Below are 25813 nucleotides of genomic sequence, written 5' to 3'. Positions count from 1 at the left end.
TAGGAGGTTGGAGTAGCAGGTCGGGATAGGAGGTCGGGATAGGAGGACGGGATAGGAGGTCGGGATAGGAGGACGGGATAGGAGGACGGGATAGCAGGACCGGGATAGGAGGAAGGGATAGGAGGTCGGGATAGGAGGTGGTCGGGATAGGAGGTCGGGATAGAAGGTTGGGATAGGAGGTCAAGATAGGAGGACGGGATAGGAGGAAGAGATAGAAGGTCGAGATAGGAGGTCAAGATAGGAGGTTGGGATAGATGGACTGGATAGGAGGTCAGGATAGGAGGTCGGGATAGGAGGTCGAGATAGGAGGATGGGATAGGAGGATGGGATAAGAGGTCGAGATAGGAGGACGGGATAGGAGGTTGTGATAGAAGGTCGAGTTAGGAGGACGAAAATTGAGGTTGGGATAGGAGGTTGGGAGGTCGAGATAGGAGGTCAGGATAGGAGGTCGGGATAGGAGGTCAGGATAGGAGGTCGAGATAGGAGGTCAGGATAGGAGGTATGGATAGGTGGTCGAGATAGGAGGATGGGATAGGAGGTCAGGATAGGAGGTCGTGATAGGAGGTCGAGATAGGAGGTCGAGATAGGAGGTCGGGATAGGAAGGCGGGATAGGAGGTCAAGATAGGAGGACAGGATAGGAGGTCGGGATACGAGGTCGAGATAAGAGGTCGAGATAGGAGGATGGGATAGGAGGAAAGGATAGGAGGACGGGATAGGAGGTCGGGATATGAGGACAGGATATGAGGATGGGATGTGAGGATGGGATATGAGGTCGAGATATGATGACGGGATAGGAGGATGGGATAGGAGGTCGGGATAGGAGGTCAGGGTATGAGGACAGGATATGGGATTGGGATATGACAACAATATATGAGGACGGGATATGAAGTCAAAAGCTTCCTCCTTTGTTGATTTTCCTCCACAACAAGGATTAGGAAGGAAAAACCGGGCAACGCCGGGTACTCAGCTAGTAACACATAAAATGTGATAGTGCTCACCTCCATGCTACCTCTTCACAATTTATTTCTCAACAGCTAGAACATGATGATACTTTGACTTCACCATTGGTTGTAGTCAATTGAAAATATTGAGAATTAATCACAAAATGTATCTTCTAAACCCATTAGAACATCAAAATAAGCAAAGACCAGATATGCATCTAAGACAGAGATTGTGTAACCATAGAAAGATCTGTTCAGCAAATATTCCCTTCTGTCATAACTGCATCTCTCTAAAAACTGGGGGTGTGGTAGGGGGTGCTCAGCAGGCCCACCTGACAGTTTGGGCTATGCTGCTTTATGCAACTATACAACATGAGTGATTTCATGCAATGAAAATCTGAACCTTCCCTTTCCGTGCAGTTAGGAGTACACTGTGACTTTTTATACTATGGAGCTACATTGAGTTGTATGTAATCATGTGGACTGCAGCTGTCACTCAATAGTTGAAGGGGTTTGTCCATAATCTACAGTTGCTGGGACCCTCTGTGATCTTTAGAACAGGGAACAGCATCTCCCCTGAGAACGGGGGCACAGTCTCCCCCTGAGAATAGAGCTGCAGTCGCGTTTGCGCACCACCTTTCTATTTGTACTTTATGGGAACTGCTGCAAAGCACTAGGCTTTCTTTAGCGGCTTCAACAGAGAATAAATTGTGGGGCAGTGTACATGAGCCACCATCACTCCATTCTCAAGAGACTCGGGCTCTGTTTTAGGGAAGACTCTGTTCCCAGTGATGGAAATCATGGTTGTCCCAGCAGTTAAAGGGGTATTCCAGGAAAAAAAAAATGTTTTTTGATATATGAACTGGCTCCAGAAAGTTAAACAGATTTTTAAATTACTTCTATTAAAAAATATTAATCCTTTCAGTACCTTACGAGCTTCTGAAGTTAAGGTTGTTCTTTTCTGTCTAAGTGTTCTCTGATGACACCTGTCTCGGGAAACGCCCAGTTTAGAAGAGGTTTGCTATGGGGATTTCCTTCTAAACTGGGCAGTTCCCGAGACATGTGTCATCAGAGAGCCGAGACAGAAAAGAACAACCTTAATTTCAGAAGGTCATAAGTACTGAAAGAATTAATATTTTTTAATACAAGTAATTTACAAATCTGTTTATCTTTCTGGCGCCAGTTGATATATAAAAAAAAGTTTTTTCCTGGATAACCCCTTTAAACTGCCCGCGAGCATATAGGAATCCCCTATGCCTTTAAAATCAGTCTTGTAGTACTACAAAAAGTTGTAGTGTAGGCATTAAGGTCAGTAAAACAGCCATTCTTTTTACCCAACTCATTCATTTATATTCATTTTTATTTAGTCAATTAAAGTCACAAAATTCTCATACTGCCTAGGAAATACATTTAGCTTTTCAAAATTTTGAGTGAAAAATTGTAGCCCTTCTTTAAAGGGGTTCTCCACCATAAGGTGATTTTAATACGTACCTGGCAGACAGTAATAAACATGCTTAGAAAGGATCTGTGCTTGTCATGGGGCTAAATGGCTATGCTATGACATTACCATAACCCTGAAACTATCTTTTTGTTCCCTTAAACAACAAGTCCCATGATTCCTGGTTTGTAAGTGTGAGGTAATTTTTCTCCCTCCCACTATGAGAAGAAATTCGAAGTGGATCCAGCAATTCCAATAAAACATCGATTTTATTTGTTATTCAACAGCATTAAAAGTATTTCATGAGTAGCTCTCACAGCACACCACCTAGCCAGTGAGACACAGCAACATGGTCGCTTTTCGAGCGCATGCGGGCTCTTTTCTCCCTCCCACACATCAGCCTTCCCACCAATTGAAACACACTTGTGTTACTTTCCATGCAATAGACCAGTGTTTTCTAACCAGGGTGGCTCCAGTGGTTGCTAAACTACAATTCTTGCAGAAGGATCTCCTTCCCACCCAGAGGTTGTTCTCCCTCATTGAAGCAAAGACAGGCTCCCTTTGGACACCTGGCTAGTGATGTAATGTCTCGGGCCACACTGCAACCTGGAAAAACCTGAGACACTCATTTTGTATGCTGTTAAAAATGAACATTGGGGAAAAAATCACAGAAGACTTGTGAGACCACCATGAAACACAAGTACAGACACTACAGTATATTATGAACTAGACTAACTTTACAGCCCAGAATACCACTTTAAACTGTCTGACTGCTATGGAAAAAAGCATAGTTGGAAGCTCTAGGTCAATGTTTCCTAACCAATGTGCCTCCAGTTGTTGTAAAACTACAACTCCCAGCATGCCCGGACAGCTGTTGGTTCTTCGGCAATGCTTAGATTTGTAATTTTGCAAGAACTGAAGCCACACTGGTCGGGAAACACTGCTAGGTCCTCAGTGTACAGAATTTTAGCTCTAGATGTTTCTGCCGCGGAAATTCCAATTCCGGCGTTGACTTGTCTATTCTTTCTACGGATTCTGTAAGGAAATGCATTGCCGTCTATGAGATGCATTTCCAAGCGGTCCTAGCGCTGGCATGTTCTGCCGGTGTTCCGCTGTCAGTGGAATGTCTGCATGGAGATTTTACAAGGGGCTCTATGAGTTATAGTTATGCCCCAACTGCAACTAGCACCTCCAGATCTCCTATAGCTAAACCAAGGAACATTTGATATCAAGAACGGGATTGATTTATACTTTGCAAAGTGACTATTTTTTCAGTAACACAAAGTTTCAAGCACATTGTTCACGCCGTACAGCACAGAAAGTTACAAAGTACTGCAGATAACACTGTGAAGAAAAAATGTATTTTGTAGCAGATGTGTGCCACATGTTCTTCTCTCCCATCTGATACATTATTTATGCCACTTTCAGCTTAACAGATATTTATCAAATACCAAAGGGGAAAATCACCAGGAAGCAGAATGTGTAACATACTTTTTATACTACGTAATTCTATCATAGACATCTATTAAACCTACATCTGCGAGAAACTAGAGAACACTTATTATCTACGTATCTACACTGTAAAGAATATTGACAAGCGCTACGTGGAAACAAAAATTTTAATGGATGATATAGTGTAAAATTATACATTATGGTACAAAAGTGTTTAGAAGAAAATGTTAAAAAATAACAAACACATTTATTCAGACAGAGGCATCTCTCAGTGATATACATGGCAGGAATCTTCTAGCTATTCTCTCTTCTCCTGTCCATTAGTCTGAGGCAGATAACTGTCCTATAGCCTGATGTAGAGCAAATGATCCTGATTGGCCAGGCCTAGATAGTTGTGAGTGGAGTTCCATTGGCTAGCCTTGTTGGCTTGTGCATTTCTTTGTGGATAGGATGATAGAATGCTTTGTCTTTCCATGCATTTCTCATATCTTTCTAGTTCTATATTTTTGTTATTTTAGTTCTTTGTGCATTACTTGATTTCTTTGTATGTAATCCTGATTCTAGTCTATTGTTCAGTAAGGTTAATGGTGTTAACTTAGAGCTTAGGGGAAAGATCTGGGAAAAGATTAAGGAAAGTTAGTGATGGCTTTTTATTTGTCCCCATTTGCCATCTTCTGTTTCATTACTGGATGCTGTCATAATCATCCATTTGCATCATGATCCTTTCCATGATCTCTGGTTCCAGCTGTCCGATGGTGAGTTGCTAATCTCATACTTGTTACCTTTAAATACTGATAAAAGTGAAACCTCCTGAGAAGACCACCCCTTTGAGAAGATCCCTCACATCCAGATAGTGATGTCGCGAACATAAAATTTTTTTGTTTGCGAACGCGAACTTCCGCAAAAGTTTGCGAACTGGGCGAACCGCCATTGACTTCAATGGGCAGGTGAATTTAAAAACCCACAGGGACTCTTTCTGGGCACAATAGTGATTTAAAAGTTGTTTCAAGGAGACTAACACCTGGAATGTGGCGTGCCGGAGGGGGATCCATGGCTAAACTCCCATGGAAAATTACATAGTTGAGGCAGAGTCTGGTTTTAATCCATAAAGGGCATAAATCACCTAACATTCCTAAATTCTTTGGAATAATGTGCTTTAGCCCCCTTTAGGCAGGACATAGAGCCCCCCTTTAGGCATCACATGGTTTGATCCCCCCTTTAGGCAGCACATAGATTCCCCCATATTAGGCAGCACATAAATTCCCCCATGTTAGGCAGCACATAGCTAGAGCTCCCCTTTGGGAAGCACATAAATTCCCCCATATTAGGCAGCACATAGTTAGAGCCCCCCTTGAGGCAGCGCATATTGGTATTTGAACCTAAGGCCCCAGCGCTGCAAGGCAGCAGTGCTAACCTCTGAGCCACCATGCTACCCTTAGCATACATCTAATATCCACGGTTGCTAAAATGGACAGATATGTCAGCAGAGAGTACCTGAAAAATTAGGCATGTACACATGGATGAAAAAATGGGCATTGTAGCAGCGGCCAGAAAAATTGCAGCACCATAACAAGTGCAGCAGCAGAGGCCAGAAAAATTAGGCATGTACACATGGATGAAAAATTGGGTATTGTCGCAGCCGCAGCTGTAGCAGCGGCCAGAAAAATTGCAGCACCATAACAAGTGCAGCAGCAGAGGCCAGAAAAATTAGGCATGTACACATGGATGAAAAATTGGGTATTGTCGCAGCCGCAGCTGTAGCAGCGGCCAGAAAAATTGCAGCACCATAACAAGTGCAGCAGCAGAGGCCAGAAAAATTAGGCATGTACACATGGATGAAAAATTGGGTATTGTCGCAGCCGCAGCTGTAGCAGCGGCCAGAAAAATTGCAGCACCATAACAAGTGCAGCAGCAGAGGCCAGAAAAATTAGGCATGTACACATGGATGAAAAATTGGGTATTGTCGCAGCCGCAGCTGTAGCAGCGGCCAGAAAAATTGCAGCACCATAACAAGTGCAGCAGCAGAGGCCAGAAAAATTAGGCATGTACACATGGATGAAAATTTGGTATTCTCTAGGCTGTAGCCGCGGCCAGAAAATTTTCTGTTTGTTTCGCCATGCAGAAAGTGCCCTTAAACATTGCGGCTTGAACACTACTTGGTGGCGGATAAGTCACGCAAGTCATCCGGCATTCAGAGTACAAATACAGCAGCGTGTGGACCATTTTTAGCCCAAGCCAGCTCATCTGATCAGGCCTTGTTCAGTCAAATGTATCGCCCAGTGTCAGTCCCTTTTGGGATCCATCCCTCATTCATCTTAAGAAAGGTGAGGTAATCCAGACTTTTTTTGACCAAGGCGACTCCTCTTCTCAGTGACAATACCTCCTGCTGCACTGAAGGTCCTTTCTGACAGGACACTTGAAGCGGGACAGGCCAGAAGTTTGAGCGCAAATTGGGATAGCTCAGGCCACAGGTCAAGCCGGCACACCCAGTAGTAAGGGGTTCATTGCTCCTCAGAGTGTCGATATCTGCGGTTAAGGCCAGGTAGTCTGCTACCTGTCGGTCAAGTCGTTCTCTGATGGAGAACCCCAAAGGGCTGTGGCGATGCGTAGGACTTAAAAAGCTCCACATGTCCTCCATCAACAGCATGTCTGTAAAGCATCCTGTCCTTGCCGGCGTGGAGGAGGAGGATTACTTTCACCTCTTCCCCTGTTAGATCCCTGTTGTGCTGTGACATGACCCTTATACGCTGTGTACAGCATACTTCTTAATTTATTTTGGACCTTCTGAATCCTTTCTGCCTTGCTGTAATGCGGTAACATGTCAGGCACTTTATGTTTATACCGGGGGTCTAGTAGCGTGGACACCCAGTACAGGTCGTTCTCCATCCTTTTTATACGAGGGTCCCTCAACAGGCACGACAGCATGAAAGACCCCATTTGAACAAGGACGGATGCCAAGCTACTCATGTACCCTTACTTGACCTCACTGATGTCAGGGAAGGTATAATCTTCTTCCCCCCAGCCACGTACAACACCAGGGGAACCAGATAGGTGACAAGGAGCACCCTGGGATGCCTGCTGTGGTTGGTCTTCCTCCTCCTCTTCAAAGCCACATTCCTCCTCTGACTCCTCTTCCTCACAATCCTCTTCCAGCGTTGCCGCAGGTCCAGCAAGCGATGCTGATAAGGCTGTTTCTGGTGGTGATGGTGTCCACAACTCTTCCTCTTCACGCTCATCTACTGCATGATCCAGCACTCTTCGCAGGGCACGCTCCAGGAAGAAAACAAACGGTATGATGTCGCTGATGGTGCCTTCGGTGCGACTGACCAGGTTTGTCACCTCCTCATAAGGAAGAATGAGCCTACAGGCATTGCGCATGAGCCTCAAGTAACGTGGCAAAAAAATTCCCAGCTCCGCAGATGATGTCCTAGCACCCCGGTAATACAAATATTCGTTGACGTTTTTTTCTTGTTGGAGCAGGCGGTCGAATATTAGGAGTGTTGAATTCCAACGTGTCGGGCTGTTGCAAATCAAGCGCCTCACTGGCATGTTATTTCGCCGCTGGATATCTGACAAGTGCGCCATGGCCGTGTAGGAACGCCTGAAATGGCCACACACCTTCCTGGACTGCTTCAGGACATCCTGTAAGCCTGGGTACTTGAGCACAAAGCATTGTACAATCAGATTACACACATGTGCCATGCACGGCACATGTGTCAACTTGCCCAACCACAATGCCGCCAACAAATTTGTTCCGTTGTCACAAACCACCTTGCCGATCTCCAGTTGGTGCGGAGTCAGCCACTGGTCCACCTGTGCGTTCAGGAGCGCTGGTGCGGTGTGACTCTCCGCTTTGAAGCAAGTCAACCCCAAGATGGCGTGACACTGCAGTATCCGGGATGTGGAATAGCACCTGAGGAGCTGGGGGGGGGGGGGGGGTGTGCCGGTGATGTGGAGCAAGACGCAGCAGTGGAAGAGGACTCAACCGAGGATGTTATGGAAGAGGATGGAGTAGGAGGAGTAGAGGAGGTGGCAGCAGGCCTGCCTGCAAGTCGTGGCGGTGTCACCAACTCCTCTACAGAGCCACGCATTCCATGCTTGGCAGCCGTCACCAGGTTTACCCAATGCACAGTGTAGGTGATATACCTGCCCTGACCATGCTTTGCAGACCAGGTATCAGTGGTCAGATGGACCCTTGCCCCTACACTGTGTGCCAGACATGCCATAATTTCCTTTTGCACAATGGTGTAAAGGTTGGGGATTGCCTTTTGTGCAAAACAATTTCGTCCGGGTACCTTCCACTGCGGTGTCCCAATGGCTACAAATTTTTTAAAGGCCTTAGACTCCACCAGCCTGTATGGTAAAAGCTGGTGGGCTAGCAGTTCCGACAAGCCAGCTGTCAGACGCCGGGCTAGGGGGTGACTTTGAGACATTGGCTTCCTGTGCTCAAACATCTCCTTGACAGAACCTGACTGTGGGCAGATGAACAGGAACTGCTCAAGGCGAGAGACGGAGAGGCGGATGGTTGAGAGGGGGCAAGGAGGGCAGCAGTGGTTGACCTGGCTGAAGATGCTGGACCAGGAGGAGGATGGCGGCTTTGACTTTGTGTGCTGCTTGGACTGACGTGTTGATTCCATAGGCGTTTGTGATGTGACATCATGTGCCTTCGCAAAGCAGTTGTGCCTAGGTGGGTATTGGACTTCCCACGACTCAGTTTCTTCTGGCACAGGTTGCAAATTGCCTCGCTGTTGTCAGAGGCAGAAACACAAAAAAATGCCACACTGCTGAGCTCTGCGATGACGGCATTCTGGTGGTGGCAACAGCATGCGTTGATTGGCGTCCCGTCTGGCTGACCCCGGGTGCCAATGCATGCTGTCTGACTGTGCCACTAGCTCCTTGCTTCCAACTCGTCTCCACCTCCTCTCTGTCTCCCCATCTGAACTTTCCCCCTTTTCTTCTCTTCTAGCGGGCACCCACGTGGCATACATGGACACATCGTCATTATCAACACCTTCACCGCTATCTGACACCTCAAGAAAGGAAGCAGCAGTGAGAACAACATCATCATCACACCGTACGTCCATGTGTGTAATGCTGCCTGACTGAGACATATCCCTGTTAACTACATCCTCTGGCAATAATGGTTGTGCATCACTCATGTCTTCAAACTAATGTGTAAATAACTCCTCTGACGGATCAAGTAAAGCTGCTGTGGTGCTAGTGTTGGTGGTGGCGGCAGGCGGGCAAGTGGTAGCATGAGAGGTGCCCGAAGCTAAGCTGGAGGAGGAGAAGGACGGTGCGTCAAGGTTCCGAGCGGAAGCTTTAGTAGTAGATTGGGTGTCTTGTGATAGCCAGTCAACTAAGTCCTCAGAACTTTGGGGGTTCAGGGTACATGGCCTCTGAACACTGGCCATTCTAGGGCCAAAGGGAATCCCAGCACCACGACGGCCCCTGTGGGGTGGCCTTCCTCTGGCTGTCATTTTTTTGGTTAAATTTGCACCCCAAATGTGATTTGCACTAGGATGACACAATTTGCCCTGCAGGCAAAAAAAAAAACTGGCAACTGTGACGTGAACTGACAGTGACTGTTTTTATTTAACAGCCAAAAAAGGTATTTTCTTTTTTTTTTATTTGCACAACTGTCACACCAAATATTATTTGCACTAGTGTGACAATGAGCAAAAAAGCTTGCCAGCGGAGTTCCCCTTTTAAGCAGTGGTCCCCAACCAGGGTGCCTCCAGCTGTTGCAAAACACACGGACTGATATATTTCAGCCCTTTGAATACTGTAGTAGTTAGTTGCTTTAAAGAAAAAAACTTGCCAGCGGAGTTCTCCTTTTAAGCAGTGGTCCTCAACCAGGGTGCCTCCAGCTGTTGCAAAACACACGAACTGATATCTTTCAGCCCTTTGAATACTGTAGTAGTTAGTTGCTTGAAGGAACTTAAGTTTTATACTGGACTACCCCTTTTAACCAGCGGTTCCCTCCCAACCAGGGTGCATCGAGCTGTTGCAAGACACACGGACTGATATCTTTCAGCCCTTTGAATACTGTAGTAGTTAGTTGCTTGAAGGAACTTAAGTTTTATTCTGGAGTACCCCTTTTAACCAGCGGTTCCCTCCCAACCAGGGTGCCTCCAGCTGTTGCAAGACACACAGACTGATATTTGAGCCCTAAAAAGGGCTTTTTTGGGTGCTGTCCTTAAAGCAGATGTTACACTAGTGCTTTAGGAGTAAACTGGACCCGGAATACACCACCTAGCAGCAACCTAGCTATCGCTTTCCCTATACAGCAGGAGCAGCTTCTCTGACCCTCCACTTCCTAAGCCTGCAGCATGCCGAATGAGGGTAAAATGGCGTCCGTGCAAGAGGTAGGAGGGTCTGGAAGGGAGGGACTGCTGCTGATTGGCTGTAATGTGTCTGCTGACTCTGACTCACAGGGTCAAAGTTTACCGCAATGTTAAAGTATAGGGGGCGGATCGAACTTCACATATGTTCACCTGGCGAGGCGAACGCGAACATGCTAAATTCACCGGGAACTGTTCGCCAGCAAACAATTCGCTACATCTCTACATTCAGACTGCTTTTTTCTGTGACTGATTCTTCTCCTATAATAGTCTATGGAAGCCGACCCTTTATTTGCAGAATGCCCCTTATCTAACCATAGACTACTTTTTCTTCAGCGGATTTTTAAATTGAAACCCCTTCGAGAAAACCTCAAATTGGACATTGGTCTGAATCATCTGGACACAGATCTGCACTAAACCAGCTCATCAAATTGAGATCCATCAAGGAGAGATGCTGCCATTGGAGTTAAGTGGGCATGAGGAGGAGCATTTCTAGCAGCAGCAAGAGCCATTGGATAGAAGGCAGAATTAGTGGAAGATGGGGAGGATGCAGCCTACATCAAGCTGCACTGGGCTGGAAACCATGTTGGAAGGACAGGAGGGAGAGCCGAGCTGGGGACTAGGAATGAGAGGAGGAGCCATGCTGGGGACCAGACATGAGATGGGGAGCCATGCTAGGGTAAAAGAATAAGAGGCAGCCATGCTGAAGACTAAGAAAAAGGGAGTCATGTTGTAGACTAGAAAGGAGAAACAGGAAAAAATTTGAGCACTCCCATGTGTAGTATTTAAAAGAAAATAAATGAAAAGTGCAAATACCCACCACCAACAGCCAAGGTGTCGTACTGACCTTTTGTGGGTGTACAATAGGGCAAGTACAACTTGTACAGTGAGGTTTAGGGGTGTGCGGGAGTAGTTGTGAACAGTCTGCTGCTCTGGCCCCATGTATCCGTAGGCCCGGAGGGTACAGAGAAAGGATAGAGAAATGGAACGTACAAAAATAGGGGATTCTTTAGAGCGCTACTGTATGCAGAGGTGAATGAATTTCAACGTATGCCAACAGTTACACAGGACTGGCTTTTATTCAGAAAAGTCAAAATGATACAGGACAGCACGTTTCGGTGCACACTCGCGCCTTCTTCAGGTCCACAACAATTTACTAGAAAACACATATACAAATAGAGTAATTAGCATCTAAAAATGCACACATGTAACTATTTGAAATACAAAACACACTGCATACTAAAAATGTTATTAAAATGTTAATAAAACATGCGTGTGTGTGGTAATCTGCACAAAGGTATCTCAGTACTGTGCAACCATATATAGCGATAACAGGAACAAGACTTTGGTATATAACATAGGAAAACGTATGGTTGTAGTATCTAGTATCAGTCCCTAAACAGGAATCAAGTTGCAGATAACAGTTGCAAATACTAATGTAAAATCACAGTAGAAACCATATGTCATACTTTTATGGATAACGGCAGAGGGTGGCAGTATGTAATAGAGCCAGTGGGTCATTTGGCCCTCTGTTTGTAAAGTCCATAGTTCACGAGAACATGCTTAGTGCCAAAAACTAGGTTGGAAAGGGCTGCTGGCTGTTTTTTCAACTTGCTGGGACATAGCAAAAATGTACCTGTAATATTGAAAGAGACTGGGGGTTTTTACTTACGAGTCTGTAGTCCTGGTGGGTTTTCTGTGTAGTGGCTCGAAGGGTCAGGTATCGGTGCGCCGTTATATGTGCAGGCACTGCCAATCCTGGTATGCGGCTCGGCACTGATGTCACTTCCTGTCAAGTGAGTTGCCGGAGCGGCGGGAAAGAGCGGCGGGCTCGTGTTAGCACTAATATCGCTGCTTTAACGGACTTCTGGTTGATGTGGTGTCAACTGGGAATGCTATAAATCGGCAGTGAGATGTGATGTAACAATAAACTGGTAATGATGTGTATTAAAACAATAGTGGGCCCTCAGACATATAGGAAAGCATATATAGATATACAATATAATGGATGGTGGAATAATGATATGAGCAAGTAGAATGAGGAAAAGGAAGGGGACAAAGGGAAGACATTAAAGTACAATGTGTTGGATGTGGGAATGATTGGGCTGTGAAAAAGATAATGGTACATGAAAAAAAAAGATTGTTACTGCTGATTGTTACTGAGTAAGGTAGCTATTGTGAACTATGCTGCTGAAGGAAAGACATGGATAGGTAACCACAAATGGCATGGATGGGTGACCACAAATGGATGGAGGGGGATTGGGGGAAAAAGATGGGGGAGAGGAGACCAACTATAGAAAAAAGGATAGCTGAACTGAATTCATAGTTCTATACATTCGTCTAGACCATCAAGAACAAGACATTTCAATTTGTAGATCCAATAGGCTTCTCGTTTGTTTAAAGCCGCTTGTCTGTTATCCAAATCTGCAGAAAAGTGCTCGATTGGAGTAATCTTCAGGCATGAGAAGTCTCTATTATGATCTTCTGTTAGATGCCTTGATACGCTATGTTTCAAATAACCTGTGTGACAGTTATGTCTTTGGGCGTTGAGCCGTTTTCTCATAGTCTGGGTTGTCCTTCCGATGTAGTAGGTGCCACAGCAGCAGTCGATCAGATAAATTATGTATGAGGACCCACAATCCATACATGTTTTTATTTTGAAGGATATAGAAAATAAAAACACTATACAAAGCTAATCAAATATGAATAACCAAAATCACATAGAGCTAAAACATCCATTTATTTATATCCTTAAAAACTCCCATGATATTCAAAAGACCAATTATCAAAAAATTGAAAAAAAAACTACGTAGAAAAAATAGTGTATTAAATAGGTTCTCCTATGATGAACACCTGCATATCCAAATGTGTTTCCCCGTGTATCCTATCATATACAGCGGTTCATCAGGGGATTACAAAAAAACAAGTGAAAAATATGTATATATGCACACAGATTGAGGATGATGTTGCAAAGTAGCACACAAAATGTATAAATTATTACATATAACACAGATGATAGACATGTTGTATGCAAGCGACAGTAAGATATTAGTATAGCATAGATATGTACACAAAATTAATTAAGCCTTCATTGAGTCACATAGAAGCAGACATATAGCTGGACAAATTGCTTGTAGCATCTTGATAAAGTTGCCAGTCCTCCAGGTAATAATATACCAAAATAGAATATCAAAAGGTGTTTCACTGGTTTATGAGCACCTTCCTATAGATCAAACAGGCAGTATACCTCTGTACATTTAAAGATGCCAAGTACAACCAGATTTCCCATACGTGGGGGCCCAAAGAAAGATTAGGACCACATAGGCTGACTTCAATTCCCAATATTCAAAATACTGGGTGACCAAAAAAGTCCACACTGTCACCTGGACAGTGCAATGTTATATATATATCACCAGTCCAAGGCAGACTGTCACTAGCAACAAATAAATCCCAAATCCGGCATTCACAAAGATAACATGTTCGGCGGCTGCCAATCCACTACAGTACACTACAGGTACTTTTTTTGCTATGTCCCAGCAAGCTGAAAAAATGGGTAGCAGCCGCCGTTTCCCAACATCATCTTGTTTGTTGTTTTTTGCACTAAGTATGTTCTAGTGAACTATGGACTTTACAAAGAGGGCTAAATGACCCTCCGGCTCAATTGCATACTGAATTATGTAAAATTATGGACTGCCACCCTCTGCCGTTATCCATAAAAGTATGACATATGGTTTCTACTGTGATCTTACATTGTTATTTGCAACTTTATACTGTTATCCGCAACTTAATTCCTGGTTATGGACTGATACTAGATACTGCAACCATACGTTTTCCTATGTTATATACCAAAGTCTTGTTCCTGTTACCGCTATATATGGTTGCACAGTACTCAGATACCTTTGTGCAGATTACCACACACACGCATGTTTTTATTAACATTTTTAGTCTGCAGTGTGTTTTGTATTTCAAATAGTTACATGTGTGCATTTTTAGATGCTAATTACTCTATTTGTATATGTGTTTTCTAGTAAATTGATGTGGATCTGAGGAAGGAGCGAGTGTGAGCCAAAACGCGTTGTCCTGTATCATTTTGACTTTTTTGAATAAAAGTCAGTCCTGTGTAACTGTAGGCATGCGTTGAAATTCATTCACCTCTGCATACAGTAGCGTCCTAAAATTTTTTTTATTTTTGTACGTTCGATTTCGCAATCCTTTTCTCCGTACCCTCCAGCAATATGGATACAAGGGGCCAGAGCAGCAAACTGTTCACAACTACTCCCGCACACCCCTAAACCTCATGGTACAAGTTGTACTTGCCTTATTGCACACCCATAAAAGTTCAGTGCGACACCTTTTGTGTTGGTGGTGGGTATTTGCAGTTTTCATTTATTTGCTTTTAAATACTATACAAGGGAGCGCCCGCATTTTTTCCAGTTTCTCCTTTCTATCAAGCACATCCAGCTACGCTCGAGCTAGTCTGGAAAACAACTTCCTTTACGGATAGAAGTAGGAGGCGGCTCCCCTTCCAATCTACAACATCGAGATTCTTCCACAATGGAGTATGTCAACTCTAGAAAAATTAAGAAGGACGAATTAGCCCAACTATACACAAGCAACATCACATTTACTTTACCAGACAGCAGAACAAAACCCTCGGTTGAGGAAACAAAAAGACTGCACAACATCTTTCAAGATTTGGAGGACACCATCAAAACAGAAGCCGTACATCATCTGGACATAATTTTCCTACAGATCTATCAAAAGGAAGGGATCACACCACGAGGGTTAAGACTTCCGTTCACATCTACGTTCCCGGACAACCGACAATACACCCAGTCATGGGATAAACTGATGATCTACTGCGCTAATGAAATAATGGACCTCCTAATATCAAAACGGACGGATATATGCAATAATTTGAATAACATTATTGATAACCTTTTGGAACAACTGAAACATCTCAATCTCCCTCCGGATTTCGCGACTATCAACAACAGATTAAATCAAAAACTAAAGGCCTTTGAAAAAGACTTGATTGAAACCAAATCTGAGAAGTTAAAAAGAGACAGAATGGATTACACCATCAACTGCCTTCAACTGACTGATCGGAAAAGAACCTCAACCACCGAAAAACAGAGTTCAGGAACATCCACCAACAAGCCCACCACAATAGGTTGTACCTCTCATCAAAAAAGATCTAACAAAAATTCTACACATCCTCTGCATAACTCTAAAACGAGTTTTAGAACACACAAGAACACTAACCGGAAGAACTTCAAAAACCTAGAAGTTCCCAATAGTCCTCTTCAATCTATCAATCTCACACCTGTATTCCAGAGACAGAAACAAAGAGCCCCGGTTCTGCATCATACAGAAGATATAGAACTGGCACTCCAGGAAAGTATCTGTTATTCTCTACACAGCAACTCCCCCACATGTTCACTCATTCGGAGAGAACTATTAGCCTGTTACCGCTATATATGGTTGCACAGTACACAGATACCTTTGTGCAGATTAGCACACACACGCATGTTTTTATTAACATTTTTAGTCTGCAGTGTGCTTTGTATTTCAAACAGTTACATGTGTGCATTTTTAGATGCTAATTACTCTATTTGTATATGTGTTTTCTAGTAAATTGTTGTGGACCTGAGGAAGGTGCAAGTGTGCGCCGAAACGCGTTGTCCTGTATCATTTTGACTTTTTTTTAAATAAAAGCAAGTCTTCTGTAACTGTTGGCGTACATGGAAATTGATTCACCTCTGCATACAGTAGTGCTCTAAAGACCCCTATTTTTGTACATTCCATTTCGATATGTTGTAGACTAAGAAACGAGAGAACCGTGCTGGGGAGCAAGAATGTGAAAATGAGCAAAGAGGTTTGCCGGGAACCAAAAACAAGAGCAGAGTCATGTTGGGTACCAAGAATAAGTGAGGAGCCATACTGGGTGCATGAATGGGAATCCATGCTTAATACAAGGAAGAAAATGAAGTAGTGGGGGTGGGGGGGGGGGGGGGGGGGGCATGTTCATGACAAGGACTGAGATGGGGAGCCGTAATGTTGATCAAGAATAATAGGGAGCCATGGAGGAAACTAGAAATAAGATGAGGAATTAAATGACCCATGTGAGGGACCAAGAATGGGATAGGAAACCATGCTGGGAACCAAAAATGAGACAAGGAGCCATGCTGGGGACTTGGGATGTATTGGGGAGCTATGCATGGGAACCAGAATGAGATGGAAAGCTATGCTGAATACCAGGAATAAGAAAGGGGGGCCATCCTGGGGTCTAGGCATGAACAGGGAACCATGCAGGGGACCATTCATGGGGCCTTAAAGCGTACCTCTTGTTTGCAAAAACTTTTTATATATTGTGGATAACATCATATGTATATTTGTAATATACATTGGTAAAAAAAATTGCTTATTTTTGCGTGAAAAAATGGTGTCCCTGCAGTTATTGCCTGTGTGTCTCTGTGAGACCAAATACAGTAGGTGAGGGCAGTACAAGCAGGGCTCTGTGCAGGCTCCTGGATTGTCAATCAGCCTGTTCTATGAGTCGTGCCGTATCATGAGGAAGAGGCTTGAGGGATGAAGGTTATCAGAAGAAGGGGGCAAGGTTAAAGCCAGAGCTGGTGGAGGAAGAGTGGATTAGATTGCTTCTTCCATTTTTCATGATTTAAGGATTATTTGATTTTTGTATAGTACTTATTATGTAACGATTTTTATTAAAAATTCTGATTACTTTTGCTTGTACAGCATCTATTCTTCACACAACCTATATGATTCTTTCCAGCAGACTCCCCCACTCTTTTCAGATTTCCTCCTTTCTTTTCCACTTGTCTACCCCCCTGCTGGTCTTTTTATTGAACATTTTTGCTTTAAAACAACATAAAAACACAAAAAAATACAAACACAGAAAACCCAACCCCCCCACACAGAAAACCCTCCCCCACCCCGTGTCTTCCCTTCACAGCAAGTAATGCAATAAAAAAAAACACATTAGAGACAATACAGTGCAATATGAATAAAAAAGACCCTGAGCATAAGGAGGTCAAAATGCATAACCAAATACTATTCAGTAGTTCCAAAGAAATATGAAGAGAGAGGGGCTGTCTCAGGCAATACAGGAAAGGGGACAGCTGTGAGGTGTATACAGTACATGACCGTAACAAACCGAACGGAGACATAGAGAGTGGACAGCACACAGAAACAAATACAAAACAACAAAGGAAAGGAGACTAGGGTAGTCAGTAAGCAAATCACAGACAATATCAATGAGTAGACCCCCTCACTCACCCCAAAACACCTCCATCGGATCTCTCCGCAAGTATGTGGATAGCAAACCAGGGGTATCTATCCACGGCCCCCATATGGACTCAAACTTACGCATAGCTTTCCTCTTAAGATATACACCCTTCTCCAGTCTGATAATATGGTTCAGTTTTACTAAAAGTTCAGAGATGGTAGGTGGGGAAGCCCGCAACCAATGCTGCTATTTACGAGCTTGGTACAAAATCCTACTAATACCAATATATAACCCACTATCTTCATCCATCCCATCTAAATATCCCAACACACATGTCAGAGCAGACACACTAAATGGACAGCCATACATTCGCCTAACCAACTGTCCCACCTCATTCCAGAAGTGCGCAAGATAAGTACAGTCCCACATCACATGAAGGAGGTGGGCATCAGGCAAAGAAAAACGGGGACAGCAGGAGTCCAACCATACCCCATTCCTATGCAAGAAGGCAGAAATTCCATATACCCTGTGTAATAAAAATATTTGGGACACCAGCTGGGCCTCCGACACTGCAAGGTTCAGGACCCACATCCGACTCCCATTTATCCCTTATAGTCAATGGATAGGACTCATGGTAAGAGGACAGCATTTCTCTGTACAATATAGAAATCACACCTTTAGTAGAAACCTGGGTAAAAAGATCACTGACCGCCAAAGATGAACCGACAGTTAAATCACAAGCTTGAGATTGCACATCAAGGGCATGTCGCAATTAAAGATAGCGATAAAAAAAACGAATGAGGTAGAGAAAATTCCTCTTGCAATTGAGCAAATGATTTCAAAGTCGGCCCATCATACAATTGGGAGAGATACAGAATCCCATGGGCAACCCAAACGGAAATACCAGGCACAGAACACAATTCAGACAGACCGGGATTATACCACAGAGGAGAATAGGTGACAAAGGTAGGATAGTGCATAAGGGCCCTAAAATTCATCCACACCTTGCGAATAAGTACAAAAGTGGGAGGTTGGTCCGGGGGACGCATTTGCACAGCCATCTTCAGCAGGTATATGGGAGTCCCCTTACCAATAAGCCTCAACACCAAATCACCTGTGCCCTGTTGGTATCTCTAACAGGGAGAGAGCCAGGGCTGTCTTTAACTATGTTTGGAAACTGGGCATTGAACTTATCATTTATCACCCTCTTCCTACAGAAAAGGTGATAAATGATAAAGTAAAATTCAATTTTTATTTCAAATTTGCGATCAGGCCAGGGAAAGTGGGGAGAGTTCTGCAAGCAGTAGATAGAAAGGAAAAGAGCTCATGGCAGGGCATGTCAAGTTTTAGCTATGCAGCACAGAAGGCTCAAGGGGCAGCTGCTTGAGGCCCCCAGAAATGACTGGATTCAGGGAAGTTGCCCTTTTTGCCTTGTGTAAAAGATAGCCCTGGAGAGCGCAGACACTTTGTTAGAAGTCAGTTAGACTTTGATGGACTTATCTTCCGAGTAGCAACTAAATGGTAGGAAATGTCTAATGAATACTTTTCAGAAAGTTCCTTCCTTTTGTATTCAGGAAAGAAACCAACAACAAAAACCCAGTGTAAAGGTGTTCATAGTCTTTAAGCTATTGAATTTAGCTAACAAAACAACAGCAAAAAAAAACCTGCATGTGATATATTCATGTTGACAACACATACCTTTATGACCATACAAATGTTTTGTCTATTTCATCTAGAGAATAAGGTCTAAACCTGCTTTCTACATCTAATTTTAAACAAATTCCATATCATTAAGAAACATATCTTTATAAGGTTAATTAGCAATATATCAACCAAAAATAATGAAAAAGATTATTGTATGTACAGGGAAAGCAACACATGTCAGGAATGGAACACATATGAGCAAGAAGATACACTGGTTTTGCTTGATTTTTTGGTTCTATCATTTACCTGTCACCCATGCATTTGTATCCCCATCTGTACGTCCCATTGTGCCAGAGTTCCCACATTCTGCAGAGTGCCAAATCACGGGACGTCAGGACGTACAGATATACCGCAAACATCATCAGGGGGCTGGCTTGTGAGGAAATATAAGAAATAGCCTAGCCCTCTGACACAGCTGCCGCCTCGAGCCGCAAAGGATTGTGAAATAGGCTTGAGACGAATGTCATCAAGACCTGAACAGAAACACTAAACCTGCGGGGACCATATAAAGAAGAAAAAGTAGACAATCCACGGCAGAGCCGTATAGCAACTAAATGTAGAACTAGCATAATTCTTCATAATGGGCAGGATAGTTAAAAGTTAGTTAAGCCCAGAATACCACCTTTAACTATAGAAATTTCAAGCAGAATTCTGCTCAGAAACTCTCCTAGGAAAATCTGGTGCAGCAGCCTTCCATTGTCTTCAGAGGGATTCTACTGCACCATGCACACTGTAAAATTTCTATTCAAATTTTTTCAGCAGAATTTCACAAGGTCTGCTTTTGACGTCAACAAAGACGGCGGATGTCCACGCAGTCCTAGCTCCAAAGGATTTCGGCAGTGCCTTCATCTGATGAAATCTCTGCCCAGAATATATTTCAGGGGAGATTCCATAGTGTGAATTCACCTTTAGTAAAAGGAATGTATTTACTAAGTTGCTTAAAGGGGTACTCTGGGGAAATCAACTTATCCCCTATCCACAGGATAGGAGATAAATTTCTGTTTGCAGGGCGGTCCGAACGCGGAAGGTCCAGTCTCAGCTAGTGAATAGCTAAGTGGCTTTAACTCCTGCTCGTTTATAAAAGGTGGGGGCTGCTGTGCTGTAAGTTATTGGGCCATGTACTGGTGATCGTCAGGGAAGGGGCTTGTGTGTACCAATGGTCGGACCCCCTGAGACACTAATTCAGACACTTATCCCCTCCGGGGATAGGTTGACTTCCCCAATGTTACCCTTTAACTTTTTAATATAGAAAACTTTTTTGTAAACTGTATAATGTCTTTATGGTGAAGCTGACAAATTATCTTTATTATCTTCATGTGTAGCTGTGCAAACCAAGCATATCAATTCCATTGAGGGAAACTGGGACGCTTCTGAAGACCCTTATCATAGGGAAAACAAGAAACTGGAAAGGTAAAATTCCAATCAGTGTGATTGTTTTCCCCGGCAGTAGACTTTGGGTGACCATCAGGCCTATAAGGTCGACATATTCTTTAGGGAGACGTCAGATGACCCCACTTTTAGAGGGACCAGCAGACTCTAATGTGTATGGAGCCTTCCATCTGTTCCCTGACAGATAATGTTGATGGACAGAAAGGTCGGGTATGTTATATTTTAGCTGTCTGGTCCTTTCATTTTTCTGGAGAGAAGTAGTCATCAGATCTTTCTGGCCTTGGCTTACCTACCAGCCCCCCACCCCGACTCATGATGAATGATTAGTCAGGCTAAACGTTGAGCTGCCTATACAACTACTGAAAAAGTATAGGAATCTATAGATTAAAAATAGATTTTCCAACAAATATATAATTTTTATGGTCAACATAAACTCTGCAGTTACACACACAAAAATATCTGACATTTAAACAAAGTATAATATATTGTATCCAGACTGAAATGTATTAATTTATATATCAAAGCAGCCAACTGACATAAAAAAGTAATGTTCCTTGTGTTAGGAATGATTAGAATTTTAAAAATAAATGAAAATTAAAATATAAAACAATACATTTTATACAATTATACAGAATGACACAGAAAACACCTCAAATAACTTTTACAATCATTAAATATTGTGATTTTAATAACAACCATTAGAATATGTCTGCACACAATATGTACTCTGAAATAACTATTGCTTTAATAATATGCAAAGCTCTTAGCCCCTTCCCTGGCTAGACAAATATTTTAATAATAACATACAGTAGTTTTCATGGTTTTAAACAAGGTAATTCATAATAATAAAGGGGTTTTCTCATCTTAAAGTGATGGCATATTGTGACCTCTGGGACCCCCAACCAATCCTAAGAATAAGAGCCCCTTCTAAAGGCCTTTTTACAGGAACTGATTATGGGACAAATGAGCCTTTACAGGAATGTTCGGTCCCGATAATCGGCCTTTATAAAAGGACCAGCAATAGGCTGATTAACAAGAAAGCACTTCATCTGCTGCTTAAATTATTGTAATGGGCTGTATATTGTCCTGTGTAAATGTGGGATGTGCGGCTGACAATGATGAAGTTAAAGTGCCACACCATCAATCAAGGGAGCATTTGCGTGACCATGTCTATGACTGATAGTGCCATGTGAAGACTCATTAAATGAGTGCCTCTTATCGAGACCAGTACTCTTATCATGCCCCACTCAGCCCATGTAAAAGGGCCCTAAAGGGGTTATTCAGGTTTTGAAAAATATAGCTGCTTTCTTCTAAAAAGAGCACCATTTTTTACCTCAGGTTGTGTGTGGTATTGCAACTTGGCTCCATTTACTTCAATGGCATTGAGCTGCAATAACATACACAAACTGAGGACTGTGGCACGTTTTTTTTAAAACTGGATTACCCCTTTAAAAGGAAATTTGTCAGCTATATTGTTAGATATCTGTTATGGTATTAAAGCAATCTGTACATTTCTCAGAGCTTATGGTGGTTGCCAAGCTTATAATAGCATCTTTTTCTTACTCAGCTTCAGTGACAGAGAGGCGGTGCCAATCTGCTCAAGTGCCACAGCCTGGCATGCCTTCTCGCCTGTCATTATCTTTAAGCATCTCCTTGAACGACATACAGCCCAGTAAATCAGTCAAGGAGGGGGCTAAGAGGTGGGAAAACGTGAGGAGTTGTGCCACACTGTGGCAGTGGAGCAGCTTGGCACTGCCTACTTGATATTTGCCCGAGAAACTAAATAAAAAGGTACGATTTGCTTTTACACCCAGTCAGCTATGCAATGGTTTTGCCAGCACTGTGGCTCAGCAAGGTCATTGCTGTGCAGGGAAAACATTGAATGGGGCAAAGAACTACACCATCACCCTACCCCTTCTTTCTCAGGACCAGTGGGGGTCTTATCACAGTGATAAGTCATTTTATAATATACCTTTAATGCATGTATATAAACCCTATGATCTGTCCATGTTGAATTGTATATAATAAAAAATGTGTACGGTAATTTAATCCCATGTTGTTTAATCTTCCTTTTATTGCATTTCGTCAAAAACATGATCAGGAATGAGAGAACCTGTATAGGACTAAGAACCTGTATAAGCGTGGTCCTTGACTCCTCAGTTTTATTCCATTTAAGCTGATGTAAATTTCCTATAATAACATTGTAATCTCTTTTTATCCACTGGCTAACTACGTGAACATTTTACATCTAGATAAACCCTGAGAATTTGTCTTGTATATCGATACAAGCTTTCGACACCGAAACACCAAGTGATGGTAAACATGCCCTGTGTCATTAGACGTCTTCCTCATGCAGTCATATCCAAGCGTATTAAGCAACAGAAAACAAATAAACAAATGAAATAAAAATGAGGATAAATATTTTTATATTTCACAGAAAAACAAGACAGAAATCACTTGTATCCCTTCATTAAATGGCAGGTCATCTCAGTACTAAATGAGTTAAAACGTGTCATAGCCCATCCTGCCTTGGGGAGGCCAAACAATAAACAAGAAAAAGCAATACCTGGAAGCTGACATCACATCATTAGCTGACTCTTTATTTTGGCATCAATGCTTTGGTCACACAATACTGACTGTGGATCCAGGTGCTTGCAAGTAAACACCCAGTAATACAAGGTAGGTCTGTTGTAGTTTGTTTGTTTCTTTGAAGTTCCAACCAAACAGTTCACCATTTCCCCCCACCAAAAGGGGGATGCGGGCAATAGAGAGTGAGAGAAAGAGGTGGTTTTTATTATTAATATGAAAAATCTAGAAGTCTAATAAGTGGAAGCTTCTGCAGCAGTTCAATCACACCTTGAGTGTACATGTTCTGCAGCAGAGTTGCTGAAGTACTTTCCTTATGCACAGGTTGTTCTTTTTTACTAGCATACAGAAGCCACCCTCAGCCCACGTTTCTTCCGTTGCTTTCCCGAGGTGGACAGTAGGAAGGAGCAGAAATGTCAAGATTTTCAAGATGGACACGGAGGAAGGTTTGATTGGTAAGAACAGGCAGATTGGGTGAGAAAAACCATTCAGCAGCAGGAAACAAGGCAATTTGGTCCGTCAGAGGCAGAATTTCATTCAACATGGTTTCAACAGGTAGGAATATAAGGGTCCATGGACAGTGATTGACATCCATTGATGAAAGAGAGAAAAGAAACAGAAAAAAAAAACAGTAGAAAATTAGAATTTAACATTAGGAATTTTTGATAAATATAGCAGATATGTCACATTCAAGGACAATAAAATCATAGAAAGAGAATCAGGTAACAGGGAATGTAATATAAGTGCAATATGTATTTAATAATACAGAATTGGAAAACCATTGATATTATTGAAATGTATTGTAATTGCAAGCCTTAGGTGAACAAGTACATTTTTCTGGGAGACAAATTACAATATTATTCAAGTGTCACTGGGAAATAATAGGAAATCTGAACTGGTCAAAAGAATGTAGTAGCTTACCCTGTTGCAAAATACAAAATTCATTAACATGACTGGTTACTGGTAGATTTGGAGATCAATGAGGGCTTCTTTACAGGGTATGAACAAATTTAGTTTTTAGCTAGCTGATCTGAAAAGGTGGCTATATACTCAATAGTTGTTGGCTGAATGACTGTTTGGCTAACATTTGTCTCCCTACATCCCCGTTCACACCCCCTCACTGCCCAAACATGCACATCTAGTGTGGCTGAACATTAATATATGTCTAGAGGAGTGGTAAGCTGCCACTAGACAGTTCTGATGGCAGCTTATCTCTCTGAGTACAAAGGGGTTGGACAGGTGAAATACAAAATAGTTTAGTTAACTCAACTGAACTATTGTTACATGCCCTTATCATCTCCCACTTGGACTACTGCAGTATCCTACTCTGCGGCCTTCCATTAAAAATACTCTCCTCCAGTCCATCTTCAACTCTACTGCTCGATTAATCCACCTCTCTCCTCGCTTCTCCTTTGCCACTCCCCTGTGTCAATCCTTTAACTGGCTACCCGTTGCCCAATAAATTCAATTGAAACTGTTCACCATGACATACAAGGTGATCCACAACCTATCCCCTCAATACATCTCTGACCTAATCTCTCTATACCGTCCAGCACATAATCTTCGATCATCTCAAGACGTCTGACTATTCTCCCCCATGGTCGGCACTTCACATGACCGTCTCCAAGACTTCTCCTGAGCTTCCTCCATACACTGGAACTCACTACCCTGGCAAATCCGTCTCTCACGCACCATCAAGACCATCAAAAGCAACCTGAAGACCTACCTATTCAAGCAAGTCTATAACCTTCAAAAATCCTGCTGCCACTGCACCATTAATGGCTACTTCACCACTTGCCCACAGATGACTTGCAGGGCCCTCTCCCCTTTATGTCAGTCAGCAAGTTAATCTGTGTAATGCTCAATGTTCCCATGTTAGTGTTATGTACTTTTACCTTTATCATATGTAACCAAGGACGCTATATAAATAAATAATAGTAATAATAATAACATGCCCAACTCCTTCTTTTACCCAACATTAAAGGAGTACTCTGACCCTAGATATCTTATCCCCTATCCCATTGACTTGCATTGAGGGGGCGGGTTGTGACATCACGAGTAGGCGGGGCCGTGAAGTCAAGATATTCTGGCCCCTGTATCGCCCGTCATCAGGCACGGAGCAAAGTTTGCTCTGTTCAGCAGATGACACAGGGCGCTGCAGGAGAGATCACGGCTCCCCCCCCCCCCCACCCTGATCTCCTTTACGGGGCCCCAGCAGCCTGCACGAAGCGGCGGGGCCCCAGCAGCCTGCACGAAGCGGCGGCTGACACGCCCCCTCAATACAACTCTATGGCAGAGTCGGGGCACTGCCTTCGGTAATCTCCGGCTCTGCCATAGCGCTGTATTGAGGGGATGTGTCTGCCGCAGTTTTGTGCGGTGGTAACACGCCCCCTTCTCGTGGGCTGCCGCGGCCCCTATACAGAAGATCGCAGGGGGCCCCAGCGGTTGGACCCCGCAATCTGGAACTTATCCCCTATCATAAGTTTTTCAGGACTGGACTACTCCTTTAAGATTGCATCACCTTAAAGAGTTAAAGAGTTTAAACCTTGGGAGAATCTGAACATTTACACAAAGAACTTCGACAATTCCATCTAACACTACAAAGAAAGACAAATGTGACTTTTACACTCTATAAATAAGGCTGGTGTGAAGAGGTTTGTGCTGTGAGATGTCTTTCTCCGCTTGCTGTCAATACACTGAAAACATTTC

The 25813-nt window shown here is 43.2% G+C and overlaps 1 protein-coding gene across 4 annotated transcripts in view; it reads right to left on the bottom strand.

The window, feature by feature from the left end:
* Positions 1-25813, bottom strand: part of PCSK5 (proprotein convertase subtilisin/kexin type 5) — a 459846-nt gene that overhangs the window by 115370 nt on the left and 318663 nt on the right. The window contains exon 21 of one of the 4 annotated variants that reach the window (XM_056523339.1): positions 22928-23475. The exons of 2 other annotated variants lie outside the window; for them this stretch is intronic. In XM_056523339.1, coding sequence (XP_056379314.1) covers positions 23369-23475 — 107 coding nt within the window. In that variant the 3' untranslated portion in view covers positions 22928-23368. Of the gene's footprint in view, positions 1-22927; positions 23485-25813 lie in introns of those variants that run through there. One more of the 4 variants, XM_056523335.1, reaches the window with a different exon arrangement.

This window comes from Hyla sarda, chromosome 1 (genome assembly GCF_029499605.1).
Source record: "Hyla sarda isolate aHylSar1 chromosome 1, aHylSar1.hap1, whole genome shotgun sequence".
NCBI lineage: Eukaryota > Metazoa > Chordata > Amphibia > Anura > Hylidae > Hyla > Hyla sarda.
The sequence above is the reverse complement of the archived record's forward strand: the minus strand, read 5'-3'. Positions and strand labels throughout refer to the sequence as shown.